The sequence below is a fragment of the Heteronotia binoei genome, chromosome 5 (genome assembly GCF_032191835.1).
Source record: "Heteronotia binoei isolate CCM8104 ecotype False Entrance Well chromosome 5, APGP_CSIRO_Hbin_v1, whole genome shotgun sequence".
Classification (NCBI taxonomy): Eukaryota; Metazoa; Chordata; class Lepidosauria; order Squamata; family Gekkonidae; genus Heteronotia; species Heteronotia binoei.
The window spans coordinates 7,150,639-7,166,352 of record NC_083227.1 but is presented as its reverse complement, the minus strand read 5'-3'; the positions used below and the strand labels follow the sequence as shown (position 1 = coordinate 7,166,352).

Genomic DNA, 15,714 nt, shown 5'->3' with positions numbered 1-15,714 from the left:
TTTTCAAAGGTGGTCCTTGCATCTGAAACATCAGGAAAGGGGAGGGGTAATTGATGGAATGGAAAAGAGACCAAGGAAGGGATCCTGCCCCACTCCCAGATTCTGCACCTTTCTGTCAGCAGATTTGGTGAGTTATCTGCAGGGGTCAGAAATTCTCCAGCAAAAGAGGCTCTGGGCAATTATCTGGCAAGGAAACTTTAAGATAAGGTCAGATATGGTTGCTTGAATTAGACACACCTGGAGGGAATCCCCTTACCTGTTCTGCCTGCCTCTTCTCCTCTGCCTGACTCAGGAGGAAACCTTCGGCCAGGGCCACCGCCTGGGAACTGGTCTCCGGCCCACATCCTCTGACCCAGCACTGGATTTCCTGGGGCAGGAGAGTCAGGAACTGCTCCAGGATCACCAGGTCCAGGATCTGCTTCTTGGTGTGTCTCTCTGGCTGCAGCCACTGGTTGCAAAGTCCATGGAGTTGGCTGCAAACCTCTCGGGGCCCATCAGCCTCATGGTAGCGGAACTGCCGGAAGCGTTGGCAATGTCCATCTGAAGTCACTGTGTCCTTAGCCAAGATCTCAGGCCCAGCCCTTTTCCAGAATTCAATATCACTTCCAGGTTGGATGGGATGGGGGCTTTTCCTTGCTCCTTTGCCAGTTCCAGGTCCTTCGGGGTCCTGCTCTTCCATCTCCTTCCCCTTCTCTTGGGTCACCTCTGTCTTTGAAAACATGCCTTTATTCACCCGGGCTATGAAAAAAGCCTTCTTCCGGAGGGGATGGAGAGAAAGAGACAGACAGTGCGTGCCAAAAGGAAAATACATATACACAAACACACACCCTTCAGCCCACCCGAACCCCAAAATAAAAAGCAGGGAATATACAACAAATTCATCCAGAGAATTGCCCTGGTTTGCATTCATCCCCACCTTCCTTCCAAGATCTAAACGCTTCTCTCCCCCATAAGACTTACTTCCAAGGAGACCTCTCAGGGATCCGGCTGCTGCAAGGCTTTCCCCTCCTCCTGCAGCTTCTCTGCACCCCTCCAAGTCCTCCTTCGCCCTGCAAATGCAAACCCCTCCCCTTCCCTGGGAAAAGCCCCCTTCCTCTCCTGCCCCCTCCCCACTCCTTGCTCGGCCTCTCTAGCAAGCATCTCAGTGCTGTTAACCCTCTCCGTGCTGCAGAGGAAGGGGAAAGGAGGAGCTTCAGCCGGGCTGCCGTCAGCCACGCCTTGTGCTGCTCAATGGGGCTGCTCGGGAGTAACTCTGCTGCAGGGGGTTGAGCTCCTCCCGGGGTGTCCCGGGCTGCTCAGAGAAAGGAGGCTGCAGCTGGGTCCCCCCTCCTGAGTCCTCCCCCTCCTGGAATAAAGACCTTCAAACTCAATGTGGGGCTGGGGGGAGAAAAGGGGGCGGTTTAGTGATGAGGGCACCAGGCTCTTCTTGGAATAGGCCATTTGCCCTCCTGGAGAGAAAACCTCTTTGGGTCTCCTGGCCCCTCCTTGCAAGTCCAGGAAATGCTGAAAGCCGCTGTGGAGTCAGGCAGGCGAGGGGGCACAGCTGGTGGGGGGGGGGGTAGCCAGGGGGCTGAAGGTGAAGGACCCCCGCCCTAGATTATGCCTGCCCCCAGGCTGGAGGAAGGGGGGTTCTCCTCCCGCAGGGTCTCTGCTGGGCTGGCCAACCTCCGGGGGGGGGGGGAGGAGGTTGGGGGGGGGGGCTTTCCCTCTAAGGCAGTATGTCTCCTGCAGGATCCTCCCCTCCTCGGAAATTCCCCAACTCAGATTTAGCCATTTCCACTCCGCCCATCTTCCAGGAGCTCCGCCCAAGTCCCTTCTCTATCTACTATATATCAAACTTCTTTAAAGGATGAAAGTCTTAAATAACGTCTTAAAATCAAAAATTCTTTCCTGAAATACAAGAACCATCTGCAATTGCAACACGGTTGTCACTGGCGGAGTCGGGTGAATAGTCTTCAAGCGTCTTAAGTCGGCAATGGACATGGTTAGCTGCAAGCACTTTTGAAAATTTATTCTCTGCGCTTTGTTCCCTGTATTCCTAAATCCTCGATAATATGCAATAATACGTGAAGTTGTAGTGTTTAAAAATTAATTAATTATAATTTTTAATTAATATATTTACTTAATTAATATATCTACTTAAATAATTAATATATCTACTGAATATAGCACCTTAATTTATTGTAGTTTTAACTTTTATGTAGTTTTAACTTCTATGTAACCTTTTTAAATGTATGTTCCGATTGTATTTTAAAATTGTTTTATGTAAATGATGGGATACCATGTCTTGTTAGCCGCCCTGAGCCTGCTTTGGCGCGGAGGGCGGGATACAAATTAAAGTTTATTATTATTATATTATTATTTTGAAGTAATTTTCATGATTTACTCATTATTTTCCACAGTTTTTTGTGTTGTCGTAGAAGTCGGCTTGACAGAAAGGGCGGAAGCAGGTAGACAGCCCAGGATGCAATCACTCTAAAGCATCCTTAGCATTCCTATTAGAAGTATGTGAAGTTTAAACCCACACAAGTCACGGTTGAATGAGCGGGATAATAGGACACAGCTGCAATCATATTCTAATCCTGCACAGGGCAAGGAGGAGACCTACTAGTCCAGCTCTCAGCCATCCTACCGCACTGCAGAAATATCTGGAACAATGTTTTTAAAAATTGTGGGGGGAGGGGGGGCGCAAGCAGGTAGCCTCGCCCAGCGCCCCAGATAGCCTGGCCCTGGCTGCACATGGAGGGGGAGAGGGGAATCAAACCCAGTTCTCCCACAGTGCTCTCTTCTTGGGCTCCCTAGATACAGCTCTTCTTCCTCATCATGCCAGGGATTTGAGGGCTGGAGCTTTCTCCTTCCATGCCTTCTAGCACCTGCTAGAAATACCCGAATCTTCCCCCACAGTAGCTTCCATTTCAGCAGTACCCCTTGATGTTCTTGCCTTCTTCCCTGCCTTTTCCATACTGACTCTCCAAAATAACAACCTTGCTCCCTGAGCCAGAGAGTGCATTGTTTATAGACTGAGTTGTGGACAGAGGCCTCGATCCCCTTAAACTGCCACCCTGTCAAGGAACTCCTTGGCACTGTTTGTTTGGGGGAATGGACTGTCCTGAGCTTCTTGCAATGGGCCCTGAGGAGAGGCAGTAGTGATCAGGAAGCCCCCAGGAGAACCTGTCAGCAAGGAACTGTCTCCCTCTCTCAAATGACTGGAGAGCCAGTTTGGTGTAGTGGTTAAGTGTGCGGACTCTTATCTGGGAGAACCGGGTTTGATTCCCCACTCCTCCACTTGCACCTGCTGGCATGGCCTTGGGTCTGCTATAGCTCTGGCAGGGGTTGTCCTTGAAAGGGCAGCTGCTGTGAGAGTCCTCTCCAGCCCCACCCACCTCACAGGGTATCTGTTGTGGGGGAGGAAGGGGGGGATTGTGAGCTGCTCTGAGACTCTTTGGAGTGGAGGGCGGGATCTAAATCCAATATCTTCCCAATATCTTCTGTCTTGAAAGCATCCAAGGAAGCTGACAGCAATAGATTCAGGGGGGGGGGGGGGGGAGAGAAAATAGTTCTCCACACAGGGAATGATTGAAGGCAAAATTCGCTCCCAGAGGATGCAGTGATGGCCACAGGCACAGACAGCTTTCAAAGGGGATGACATGGATTCCTGAAGGAGAGGTCTTGTAATGGCTACTAGACAGCGTGATTACAGGGAACTTCCATGTTCAGACACAGTCAACCTTTGACTCCTGGGAGGCCATATCAAGGGAAGACCCCAGAAGGAGTCACTCAACAGTGAGATGATTGCTGTGGGTGGTCAACCCTTCTCCCTCGTGGAGTATGTCGTTTCTGACCGGCTACTGCAACCCCGCCCCCCCCCCGCCCCTTGGCACTCCATCCCCTCACAAAGCGACCCTGAGCTGACCCTCCACACACCATTCCATGGGGGAAATGGTCAAGGCTCTCCCCTGTAGTTCAAGGCACCTTACAATAACAAACATTTCCTTTTGGAACCCAAAACACAGCAGCAGACTTCATATCTCCCTCCCTCACTCCCTGAAGAGATACCTGGAATTCAAGCCTCCATGAAAGCCTTGGCAAACGAGCAGGCCTTTAGGTCCCATAGAATGGACCCCCCTGGTCCAGCCTTTTGAATATTTGGGGAGGGAGGGTTGAGAAGAGGCAGAAGCAGAAAGAGAGCAAATTCGGTGCCAGTACCTTAAAAACCAGCCCCTCCCCCACAGTGCCAGATAGCCCTGGATCAGTTCTGCATCGTACCTGAAGGGGCCACTGAAATTACTGAGTTCTTGGGTTAGGGAACACAACCTGTTTCTTTCAGCCCAAGTTAATTCTACTGCCAGAATGCCGGCTGGTTACACTATATTTACTCCAGCAGCAGAGAAGCTGTAGATGTCCGTTACCTCAAATGTTCTTTTCCTTGATAGGCTCTGGGAAAGGAACTGTTTTTGCCAGATTTAAAGATGTCAGAGTTAGACTGGCAGATAACTTGAAGTAGCAAGTTTCACAGAGGAGGGGGACCACTAAAAACACCCTCCCTCCTGGGTGTAACTACGTTCTCAGCCTTTCTAAACTAATAGCACCAGGACCTTTGAAGAAACTCATCACAAACAGCTATAAGAAAGTTTCATGCTTTTATGGATTCTCTAAGGAACACGAGAGCTACATTTGTGCCTCAGGCTCTTCCTACAAACAGAGCATTGAGGAGATTCCTTCTTTGGGCGAACTCATCGATTATAAAAGAGAGATCAGCTGATTTTCTAATCTGGAGATTCCATTGCCCATCCTTGTTTTCTTCTCTGTGGGATCTTCTTGGGATTTTGAACATGGCTAATGCTCTTTCCACAGTTTGAGGACTTATAACATTTATTTCTGATCAGGATAAGGTTTCTTCTGTAGAGTCAAGCCTTTTAAAGCAGTTGGCTCCTTTTCTGGATACCCTGCAGTCCAAGCTCTGCTCACGACCCGAGTTCGATCCCAGCAGAAGCTGGGTTCAGGTAGCCGACTCAAGCCTTCCATCCTTCTGAGGTCAGTAAAAAGAGTACCCAGTTTGCTGGGGATAAAGTGTAGATGACTGGGGAAGGCAATGGCAAACCTGTTGATAATGAGATCTGACAGCCAGTGACAGCTGAATCATGTGAGCTGGAGTCAGGTGGATAATGACTCAGCAATTTGTACATTGCTCCCATTGGCTGGCTGTTGTATATATGTAGATAAGTGTCATCGTTCTGTTCCCTTGAGGATACACAGTGTATGTGTGTATATAAATTTTTTTGCCACTGTGTGACACAGAGTGTTGGACTTGATGGGCCGTTGGCCTGATCCAACATGGCTTCTCTTATGTTCTTATTATTGGATGCATTACGGAGCACTTTGTCGGTTTAACCAGTATCTGTATATAGTCACTGTAATTTGTATAATACACACTACTTTGATACAAACTGGAGTGTGTGTGTGTCTACTTGTGGAATCTACTGGCGAAAGTCAGCAGTACGCTCAGCTCAGCCACACCGAGAAAACCACCCCGTAAACAGTCAGCCGTGAAAACATCATGATGTGACATCACCCCAAGGGTCGGTGACAACTTGATGCTTGAACCTTTACTGAGATTACAGCCCTTTGAAGCGGTTGGCACCTTTTCAATACTTTTTATGGTCTGTGGTTGTCTTTTAGGTGTGAAATAAGGGGAAAGCTCTTTTTACGGGCTAAGCACTTACATGGATCCTACTTGTGTTGTTTTCTTGATGCAGCAGAAGACTACCGCTCTGACTGAATCTCTTTCAGAGCTCCCAACATTAAAATTGTGTCTTTCCTGTGTGGGTTCTCAGTTGCATCGAAGAGTGCTTCTGCAACAGCATCTCTTTCCACAGTCTGAGATTTCAAAAGGTTTCTCCCTATACGAGATCATATACGCTTTTGAAAATTGTCACACTTTCAGAATCTCTTTTCAACATTTTCTCCCCATGCGTGGGATCCTTGATTCATCTGAAGAGTGCCACTCTAAATGAATCTTTTCTCTCACTCTGAGCACACAAAAGGTTTCTCCCCTCTGGATTCTCCAATGCAGTAGTCTGTTCTCGCTTCTTCTGGGGCCTGTCCCATCGCCTGCTCCCCTTACCCTCATCGGGCTGCATGGGAGAACAGCTGCCACTGCAGTAAAGGAGGCTGATGGGCCAACAGCTCTTCAGCAAGCTCAGTGTATGTGTATGTGGGGGGTGAGAGAGAGTGGTCTCATTCATGGGGATGGTGTCTCTCCCTTAGGGCCATTTCCAAGTACAGGTGTGGAGAGCCATGGATGGACATGGAGGATTCGAAAAGTTATCCCTTGTGTGTGTTCTCTGATGCTCTTGAAGAGTTCCCCTCTCCCTGGACCTCTTTCCACACTTTGATCATTCAAAGGGTTTCTCCCCTGTGTGGTTTCTCTGATGTCTTTGAAGACTGTCACTCCACATGAATCTCTTTCCACACTCCAAGCATTCAAAAGGCTTCTCTCGTGTGTGCGTTCCCTGATGATACTGAAGATGGCCTTTTGTAGTGAATCTCTTTCCACACTCAGAGCATTCGAAAAGTTTCTCTCCTGTGTGGATTCTCCGTTGACATTGAAGAATGCCACTCCACAGGAATCTCTTTCTACACTTATTCAAAAGGATTCTCCCCTATGTGGGTCCTCTGATGTGTTTGAAGATGGCTACTCTGACTGAATCTCTTTCCACACTCTGAACATTCAAAAGGTTTCTCCCTTGTGTGGGTTCTCTGATTGCCACTCAAACTACAGTATTTGCTGGTGTATAAGACTACTTTTTTGCCCTGAAAAACATGCCTCCTAGTGGGGGGGTCATCTTATACGCCGGGTGCACTTCAGTTGGGATAGACATAGCTGCCCATAGTGGCCTTCTGATGCTCGCCCGGTGCCCATGTTGGGGGGTCGTCTTATACACCCAGTCGTCTTATACGCCGGCAAATACGGGTAAATCTCTTTCCACACTCTGAGCATTCAAAAGGCTTCTCCCCTGTGTGGGTTCTCTGATGCTCTTGAAGACTGCCACTCTCACTGCATCTCTTTCCACACACTGAACATTCAAAAGGCTTCTCCCCTGTATGGGTTCTCTGATGTATTTGAAGACTGCCACTCCGATGCAATCTCTTTCCACACTCTGAGCATTCAAAAGGCTTTCCCCGTGTTGGTTCTCTGATGTGTTTGAAGATGATAACTCGTAATGAATCTCTTTCCACACTCGGAACATTCAAAAGGCTTCTCCCCTGTGCGTGTTCTCTGATGAACATAAGAACATAAGAACATAAGAGAAGCCATGCTGGATCAGGCCAGCGGCCCATCAAGTCCAACACTCCGTGTCACACAGTGGCAAAAAATGTTATATACACACATACACTGTGGCTAATAGCCACTGATGGACCTGTGCTCCATATTTTTATCTAAACCCATCTTGAAGGTGGCTATACTTGTGGCCGCCACCACCTCCTGTGGCAGTGAATTCCACATGTTAATCACCCTTTGGGTGAAGAAGTACTTCCTTTTATCCGTCTTAACCTGTCTGCTCAGCAATTTCATCGAATGCCCACGAGTTCTTGTATTGTGAGAAAGGGAGAAAAGTACTTCTTTCTCTACTTTCTCCATTCCATGCATTATCTTGTAAACCTCTATCATGTCACCCCGCAGTCGACGTTTCTCCAAGCTAAAGAGTCCCAAGCGTTTCAACCTTTCTTCATAGGGAAAGTGCTCCAGCCCTTTAATCATTCTAGTTGCCCTTCTCTGCACCTTCTCTAAAGCTATAATATCCTTTTTGAGGTGCGGCGACCAGAACTGCACACAGTACTCCAAATGAGACCGCACCATCGATTTATACAGGGGCATTATGATACTATATACGATTTATACAGGGGCATTATGATACTATTATGATACTATATTATGATGCCTTTGAAGACCGCCATTGTTACTGAATCTCTTTCCACACACTGAGCATTCAAAAGGCATTTCTCCTGTGTGGGTTCTCTGATGCATTTGAAGACTGCCATTGTGACTGAATCTCTTTCCACACACTGAGCATTCAAAAGGCTTCTCTCCTGTGTGGGTTCTCTGGTGCTTTTGAAGATGGCCACTCTCACTGAATCTCTTTCCACACACTGAGCATACAAAAGGCTTCTCCCCGGTGTGGGTTCTCTGGTGCTTTTGAAGATGATCACTCATAATGAATCTGTTTCCACACACTGAGCATTCAAAAGGCTTCTCTCCTGTGTGGGTTCTCTGATGCTTTTGAAGATGGCCACTCTCACTGAATCTCTTTCCACACACTGAGCATTCAAAAAGCTTTTCTCCTGTGTGGATTCTCTGATGCTTTTGAAGACTGCCACTCTCACTGAATCTCATTCCACACACTGAACATTCAAAAGGCTTCTCTGGTGCTTTTGAAAATGATCACTCGTAATGAATCTCTCTCCACACTCGGAAAATTCAAAAGGCTTCTCCCCTGTGTGTGTTCTCTGATGCATCTGAAGACTGCCATTGTGACTGAATCTCTTTCCACACTCCGAGCATTCAAAAGGCTTCTCAACTGTGTGGGTTCTCTGATGCTTTTGAAGACTGCCACTCTGACTGAATATCTTTCCGCACTCTGAGCACTCAAAAGGCTTCTCCCCTGTGTGAGTTCTCTGATGCGTTTGAAGACTGCCATTGTGTCTGAATATCTTTCCGCACTCTGAGCACTCAAAAGGCTTCTCCCCTGTGTGGGTTCTCTGATGCCTTTGAAGACTGCCACTCGTATTAAATCTGTTACCACACTCCAAGCATTCAAAAGGCTTTTCCCCTGTGTGGGTTCTCTGATGATCTTGAAGACGGCCACTCCGACTGAATCTCTTTCCACATTCTGAGCATTCAAAAGGCTTCTCCCCTGTGTGGGTTCTCTGATGCGTTTGAAGACTGCCATTGTGACTGAATCTCTTTCCACACACTGAGCATTCAAAAGGCTTCTCCCCTGTGTGGGTTCTCTGATGCGTTTGAAGACTGCCATTCTGACTGAATCTCTTTCCACACACTGAGGATTCAAAAGGCTTCTCTCCAGTGTGGGTTCTCTGATGCCTTTGAAGACTGCTACTCGTACTAAATCTGTTACCACACTCCAAGCATTCAAAAGGCTTTTCCCCTGTGTGGGTTCTCTGATGATCTTGAAGACGGCCACTCCGACTGAATCTCTTTCCACATTCTGAGCATTCAAACGGCTTCTCCCCTGTGTGGGTTCTCTGATGCGTTTGAAGACTGCCATTGTGACTAAATCTCTTTCCACACACTGAGCATTCAAAAGGCTTCTCCCCTGTGTGGGTTCTCTGATGCTGTTGAAGACTGCCACTCTGACTGAATCTCTTTCCACACTCCGAGCATTCAAAAGGCTTCTCTCCTGTGTGGATTCTCTGATGCTGTTGAAGACTGTCACTTTGACTGAATCTCTTTCCACACTCCGAGCATTCAAAAGGCTTCTCACCTGTGTGGGTTCTCTGATGCCTTTGAAGACTGCCACTCGTACTACATCTCTTACCACACTCGAAGCATTCAAAAGGCTTCTCCCCTGTGTGGGTTCTCTGATGTTCTTGAAGACTTCCACTCCGACTGAATCTCTTTCCACACTCTGAGCATTCAAAAGGCTTCTCCCCTGTGTGGGTTTTCTGATGCGTTTGAAGATTGCCACTCCGACTGAATCTCTTTCCACATTCTGAGCATTCAAAAGGCTTCTCCCCTATGTGGGTTCTCTGATGCGTTTGAAGACTGCCATTGTGACTGAATCTCTTTCCACACACTGAGGATTCAAAAGGCTTCTCTCCAGTGTGGGTTCTCTGATGCCTTTGAAGACTGCTACTCGTACTAAATCTGTTACCACACTCCAAGCATTCAAAAGGCTTTTCCCCTGTGTGGGTTCTCTGATGATCTTGAAGACGGCCACTCCGACTGAATCTCTTTCCACATTCTGAGCATTCAAACGGCTTCTCCCCTGTGTGGGTTCTCTGATGCGTTTGAAGACTGCCATTGTGACTGAATCTCTTTGCACACACTGAGCATTCAAAAGGCTTCTCCCCTGTGTGGGTTCTCTGATGCTATTGAAGACTGCCACTCTGACTGAATCTCTTTCCACACTCCGAGCATTCAAAAGGCTTCTCTCCTGTGTGGATTCTCTGATGCTGTTGAAGACTGTCACTTTGACTGAATCTCTTTCCACACTCCGAGCATTCAAAAGGCTTCTCACCTGTGTGGGTTCTCTGATGCCTTTGAAGACTGCCACTCGTACTACATCTCTTACCACACTCGAAGCATTCAAAAGGCTTCTCCCCTGTGTGGGTTCTCTGATGTTCTTGAAGACTTCCACTCCGACTGAATCTCTTTCCACACTCTGAGCATTCAAAAGGCTTCTCCCCTGTGTGGGTTTTCTGATGCGTTTGAAGATTGCCACTCCGACTGAATCTCTTTCCACATTCTGAGCATTCAAAAGGCTTCTCCCCTATGTGGGTTCTCTGATGCGTTTGAAGACTGCCATTGTGACTGAATCTCTTTCCACACACTGAGGATTCAAAAGGCTTCTCTCCAGTGTGGGTTCTCTGATGCCTTTGAAGACTGCTACTCGTACTAAATCTGTTACCACACTCCAAGCATTCAAAAGGCTTTTCCCCTGTGTGGGTTCTCTGATGATCTTGAAGACGGCCACTCCGACTGAATCTCTTTCCACATTCTGAGCATTCAAACGGCTTCTCCCCTGTGTGGGTTCTCTGATGCGTTTGAAGACTGCCATTGTGACTGAATCTCTTTCCACACACTGAGCATTCAAAAGGCTTCTCCCCTGTGTGGGTTCTCTGATGCTGTTGAAGACTGCCACTCTGACTGAATCTCTTTCCACACTCCGAGCATTCAAAAGGCTTCTCTCCTGTGTGGATTCTCTGATGCTGTTGAAGACTGTCACTTTGACTGAATCTCTTTCCACACTCCGAGCATTCAAAAGGCTTCTCACCTGTGTGGGTTCTCTGATGCCTTTGAAGACTGCCACTCGTACTACATCTCTTACCACACTCGAAGCATTCAAAAGGCTTCTCCCCTGTGTGGGTTCTCTGATGTTCTTGAAGACTTCCACTCCAACTGAATCTCTTTCCACACTCTGAGCATTCAAAAGGCTTCTCCCCTGTGTGGGTTTTCTGATGCGTTTGAAGATTGCCGCTCCGACTGAATCTCTTTCCACACACTGAGCATTCAAAAGGCTTCTCTCCTGTGTGGATTCTCTTATGCTTTTGAAGATTGCCATTATGACTGAATCTCTTTCCACACTCTGAGCATTCAAAAGGCTTCTCTCCTGTGTGGATTCTCTTATGCTTTTGAAGATTGCCATTATGACTGAATCTCTTTCCACACACTGAGCATTCAAAAGGCTTCTCTCCTGTGTGGATTCTCTTATGCTTTTGAAGATTGCCATTATGACTGAATCTCTTTCCACACTCTGAGCATTCAAAAGGCTTCTCCCCTGTGTGGGTTTTCTGATGCTGTTGAATATTACTATTGAGAATGAATTTATGTCTGGTCTCTGAGTATTCAGGTTCCCCCTGTCTCTTTATTCTTTGACGCACAAGAAGCTGTGATCTATTTCTGAAATACTTTCTGCACTGAATGGATTGGCTTGCTTTTATTTTACTGTACTTTGGAAAATATATATTCCACTGTCTTCCCTCATGCTTCTCAGCCAGACAGCCACCTTTCTTTGTCGTCACTCTGATGTGATTTCTGATATTTTCATTGAAGTCTTCATTTTTAACTTTATTCGGCATTTCCTGATGAAGTTTCTCACCCTCCTCATTCCTCTGTTCATCCTCTGCTGGAATAAAGAGAGAGAAACTGTTACACTTGGGAAGGCTGGTAAGATCCAAAGGCATCTATGGGACTGCCGGAGGAAAGGACTGATGGCCCTTTGGCTTCATCCAGCTGGACTGATCTCAGCCACCCCTCCACCTCCCCCCAAGAATATCTGGTATTTAAGGATACCTCCCCCACCCGTGAAGAACTTCAGCTGAACTCTTGCCCAGAAGGAGCTTCTGAGCCTCCAGATTAAGGCCTCCCTCCCTCCTTACCCACCGGCCTCTATGATTGTACCAAACCAAATGTGGCTCAGAAGGGAATCAGGAATCTCATATGGTTATATCTGGCCTGCTCTCTTGACATAAGAGTGAAGGTCACTCACTCTGAACCAACTCATTTGGGAAGGAAATATGCTCTTGGGAGCCTCTAGAATAGGGTTTCCAAACTTTTTCCCTCTGTCGTCCGGTTATTTTTACACTTCTCCTTCGTGGCCCATTATAATTTGGGGGTGGAGACTTTGAGGGTGGAGGAGGCAGACAGGAAATGATGTACAAAGAAGCCTAAAACTATTGCAATGTTTTGTTTAGGAAAAGTAGGAGAATAGTGGGATTTTGCAATGCAATTTTTAAAATAAAACATCAAGAAAAAGCACATGGATCACACAGCAGAAAACTAAAAATATAAAATGCTCTCAACCTGGGAAAACATGAAATGGTGGGGGGGAAGGAGAGAGGGAGAAGAGAGAGAGAGAAAAAGAAAGAAAGAGAGAGAAAGAGGGAAAAAGAAAGTGAGAAAAAGAAAGGAAAACATGAAATGGCAGCCTGGGAAAACATGAACTGGCAGGGCATTTCAAGCTTCCCCCCCACCACCACCACCACTCATATTAGCAATGGCAAGGAAGGGAGGGAAGGAGGGAAAGAGACAAAGTAAAAGACTAACTGACAGAGAGAGAGAGGAAGGGGAGTGGGAAATAAAGCAAACAGAAAACGAAAGACTGACAGACAGAAAGAAAAAGAAAGAACGAGGACAGAGTTGGAAACAGAGAAAAAAAGAAAGAAAGAGAAAGGAAATAGGATGGAAGGAAAAGGGAGGGATGGAGTGAAAGAAAGGAGGGATAAAAGGAAGAAAAATGGAGAAAAAGAAAAATGGAAAGAAATGGGATGGGAGCAACTCACCTTTTAAACTGCTAACTCCAGCAGCACAAGCAGGCCTGGGTCCCCTGACCTCAGCTGACCAAGGGAAGTCAGGCCTAGTTCCCCCCCCCCCCACCTCCTCCTTTTTCCCTCCCTTCCCCCCCCCTCCCAGGTCAGTTTCAGGCTGGTTAATGCGCCCCTCCCCCCTGGTCGGTAGGGAAAGCGACGCTGAGCTCTCACTCAGCGCGGCGACAGACCGGCAGCAGGTTGAATGTACGCCCGAAAAGGCCACCACTGCTGCTCCCTCCCCCACACTTCCTGGATGGGAAGGAAGCGTACGGGAGGGAGCAGCGGCGGCCTTTTTGGATGTTTGTTTGACCTGTTCCCGCGCTGAGTGAGAGTTCAGTGCCGTTTTCCATGCAGGGGAGGAAGGTACGCGTTAACCAGCCTGAAATTGTCCTGAGGGGGTAGGGAGGAGTCATGAGGGGGGCGCAATGCTTTGGGGAGGAGGCGCAAAGGGGGGATGGCAGACCACCGGTTGACCCGCGACCTGGCACTGAGGCCGGCGTGGCCGAGTGCCGGGTCCAGACCCTGCTGTTGGGAAAAGCTGCTCTAGAAGAACCCTGAAATAGGTCTTCGAATGCAAGGCCGTTCTCTTTCTCCGCCAGTTTCTCTTATAGTTTTGGCTTCATTTGCAGAAAGAGAGGGAGACAGAGAGAGAGAAAGCCATCAGTCTTACATGGGGAAGGAAAGAAATTAAAAACTAACAATTCTTCTGGAAGAATTGTTGTAAGCCGCCCTGTTGTATTGTTGTAAGAATTGTTGTAAGCCGCCCTGAGCCACTCGGTGGGAAGGGCGGGATATAAATCCCAGATAAATAAATAAATAAATAAAGGTCAGCACTACAGTCCAGATCAAAGCCCGGAATCTGAACCAGTATATGCAAAATGGCATAGAATCCTAGTTCCTCAAAGGGTTACAGATATTTTCACATGGTCTGGTGTGATTTGTGGGTGTTTATAATTTGAGCCTCCCTGCAATTAACATCATCATTTCTTCCAAGGCCAGATCCGAGACTCGCTGCCTGGCGCCCTCCCCCACAGTGTCCCCCCGTGGCTCTCTGCTCCCCCCCACAGCTCCGTGCCCCCCCCTCCTTGCCGAGACTCCTCCTCTTCCCTCCTTTCCCCACCCTATGCCTATTTCAATGCCGGAACTGGCTCTAGCGCCACGTTCGAGCTATCTAAAGCCCTCCCTCGGCCGATAACTTGATCAGCAGGTAAATCCGCACCATGGGGCCGCGCTCGCAATCTGTCAGGACCAGGTTTTTTATTCTTGAAAAGGTCACTTTTTTAACAGTTGAGTTTCTTGGCCTTTTCTCAGTGATCTGTTTGGATCTGTTGTTGTTGTTTGGATCTGTCTACCGCTTCTCTTGTTTTGAGAGTTGTGTTGTTTGGGGCAGGGCTGGAGAGCTGGCATCTGTAGATTGTGTGTTCTGTGGCAGGGAAGCTGGCACCTGGGTGAGAGACCAGAACCAGCATGCTTGTTGTGCTTGGCCAGCTCTCCCCGTGTTGTTTGGGGCAGGGCTGGAGAGCTGGCATCTGGGTTTGCTGCAGCCAGGTCTGCAGAGCAGACCTTGAGCAGATTGTGTTTTGTGTGGCAGTGACGTTGGCAACTGGGTTTATATTGGTTCCAGGCCAGCAGGGTTCATAGAGTAGATAGATGGATGTGCATTTGGGTCCTATAGAGATTCTCTGGTGTGAAGTTAGGTTTGGCTTTGGGTGCTCCAGGAATTGGACCCCCTGACCCAATCTAATTGGGACTTGGGGGTTTTGTAGGGGAGAGTCCCCTGCGGATCCCCTGCAGTTTTGGGGACTCTCCCTCAAACCCCCTGCCCACCAGTAGCCTCTAATTATGCCCTATGTTGCCATTGATTTCAAAGACCAATAGGGTATAATGGTGGGATAGGGGCACCCTTCTTTGGGTGCCCCTGGAATGGGACCCCCTGGCCCAATCTTTTTGGGACTTGGGGAGTTTGTAGGGGAGAGTTCCGTGCAGGTCCCATGCCAATTTGGGGGATCTCCCTCAAACCCCCTCCCCTCGAGGCAGCTTCCCCTATTTTGCCACTGATTTCAATGGCCATAGGGTATACCATATATAAGGCTATTCAGAGTACCAGTATTTGGAAATATACGGTATTCCGAATTTTCTGGCCCCATATATTTCCGAATCCGATTTTTTTTTTTTATACACCCCTAGTCAGTATCATCCACTCAGTCCAGCACTGGCTCTCCAGGGTCCTAGGCAGAGTCTTTCATTTCACCTCCTACCTGATCCTTTTCATTGGAGATGTTGGGGAGTGAACCTGGGACCTTTTGCATGCCAAAGAGATGCTCTGCCAGGGAGCTGCAGCCCCGCTCGAAGCAGTGGGAAGGGTGTCAAAATGACATGTTGCTATTCAATATTTGGATTCATTCCACCTCACAATGGCAGCAAGTTGCACCTTTGGCACCTAGGAAAGATCCTTACCCAGAGAGGCCACGTTCCCATAGTTCTCCAGCATGACTTCCCTGTACAGAGCTCTTTGTCCCGGATCCAGCAGGGCCCACTCTGCCTCCGTGAAAGAGACAGACACTTCCTCCAAGGAAAAGGGACCCTGAAAGAAAAAGAAGATTCCCTCCTCTTCAGAGATCTCACCCTGGAAGGGAGTCGTCTGGGAAGGTACAGAAAATAAGG

General features: G+C 48.0%; 2 protein-coding genes and 1 pseudogene across 2 annotated transcripts in view; 1 reads left to right on the top strand and 2 right to left on the bottom strand.

The window, feature by feature from the left end:
• The window catches only part of LOC132572129 (zinc finger protein OZF-like), a 1,123,325-nt gene that overhangs the window by 504,756 nt on the left and 602,855 nt on the right, over positions 1-15,714 (top strand). The window lies entirely within an intron of this gene.
• LOC132570926 (zinc finger protein 24-like) lies at positions 254-1,983 on the bottom strand (the record flags this gene model as incomplete). The annotated part of the gene is made up of 2 exons (XM_060237560.1): positions 1,900-1,983; positions 254-754 (listed from the first exon to the last, which is right to left on the bottom strand). Coding segments are annotated over exons 1-2 (585 nt in total), but the record flags the coding sequence as incomplete, so codon positions are not given.
• LOC132570925 (zinc finger protein 709-like) lies at positions 2,916-15,631 on the bottom strand (annotated as a pseudogene).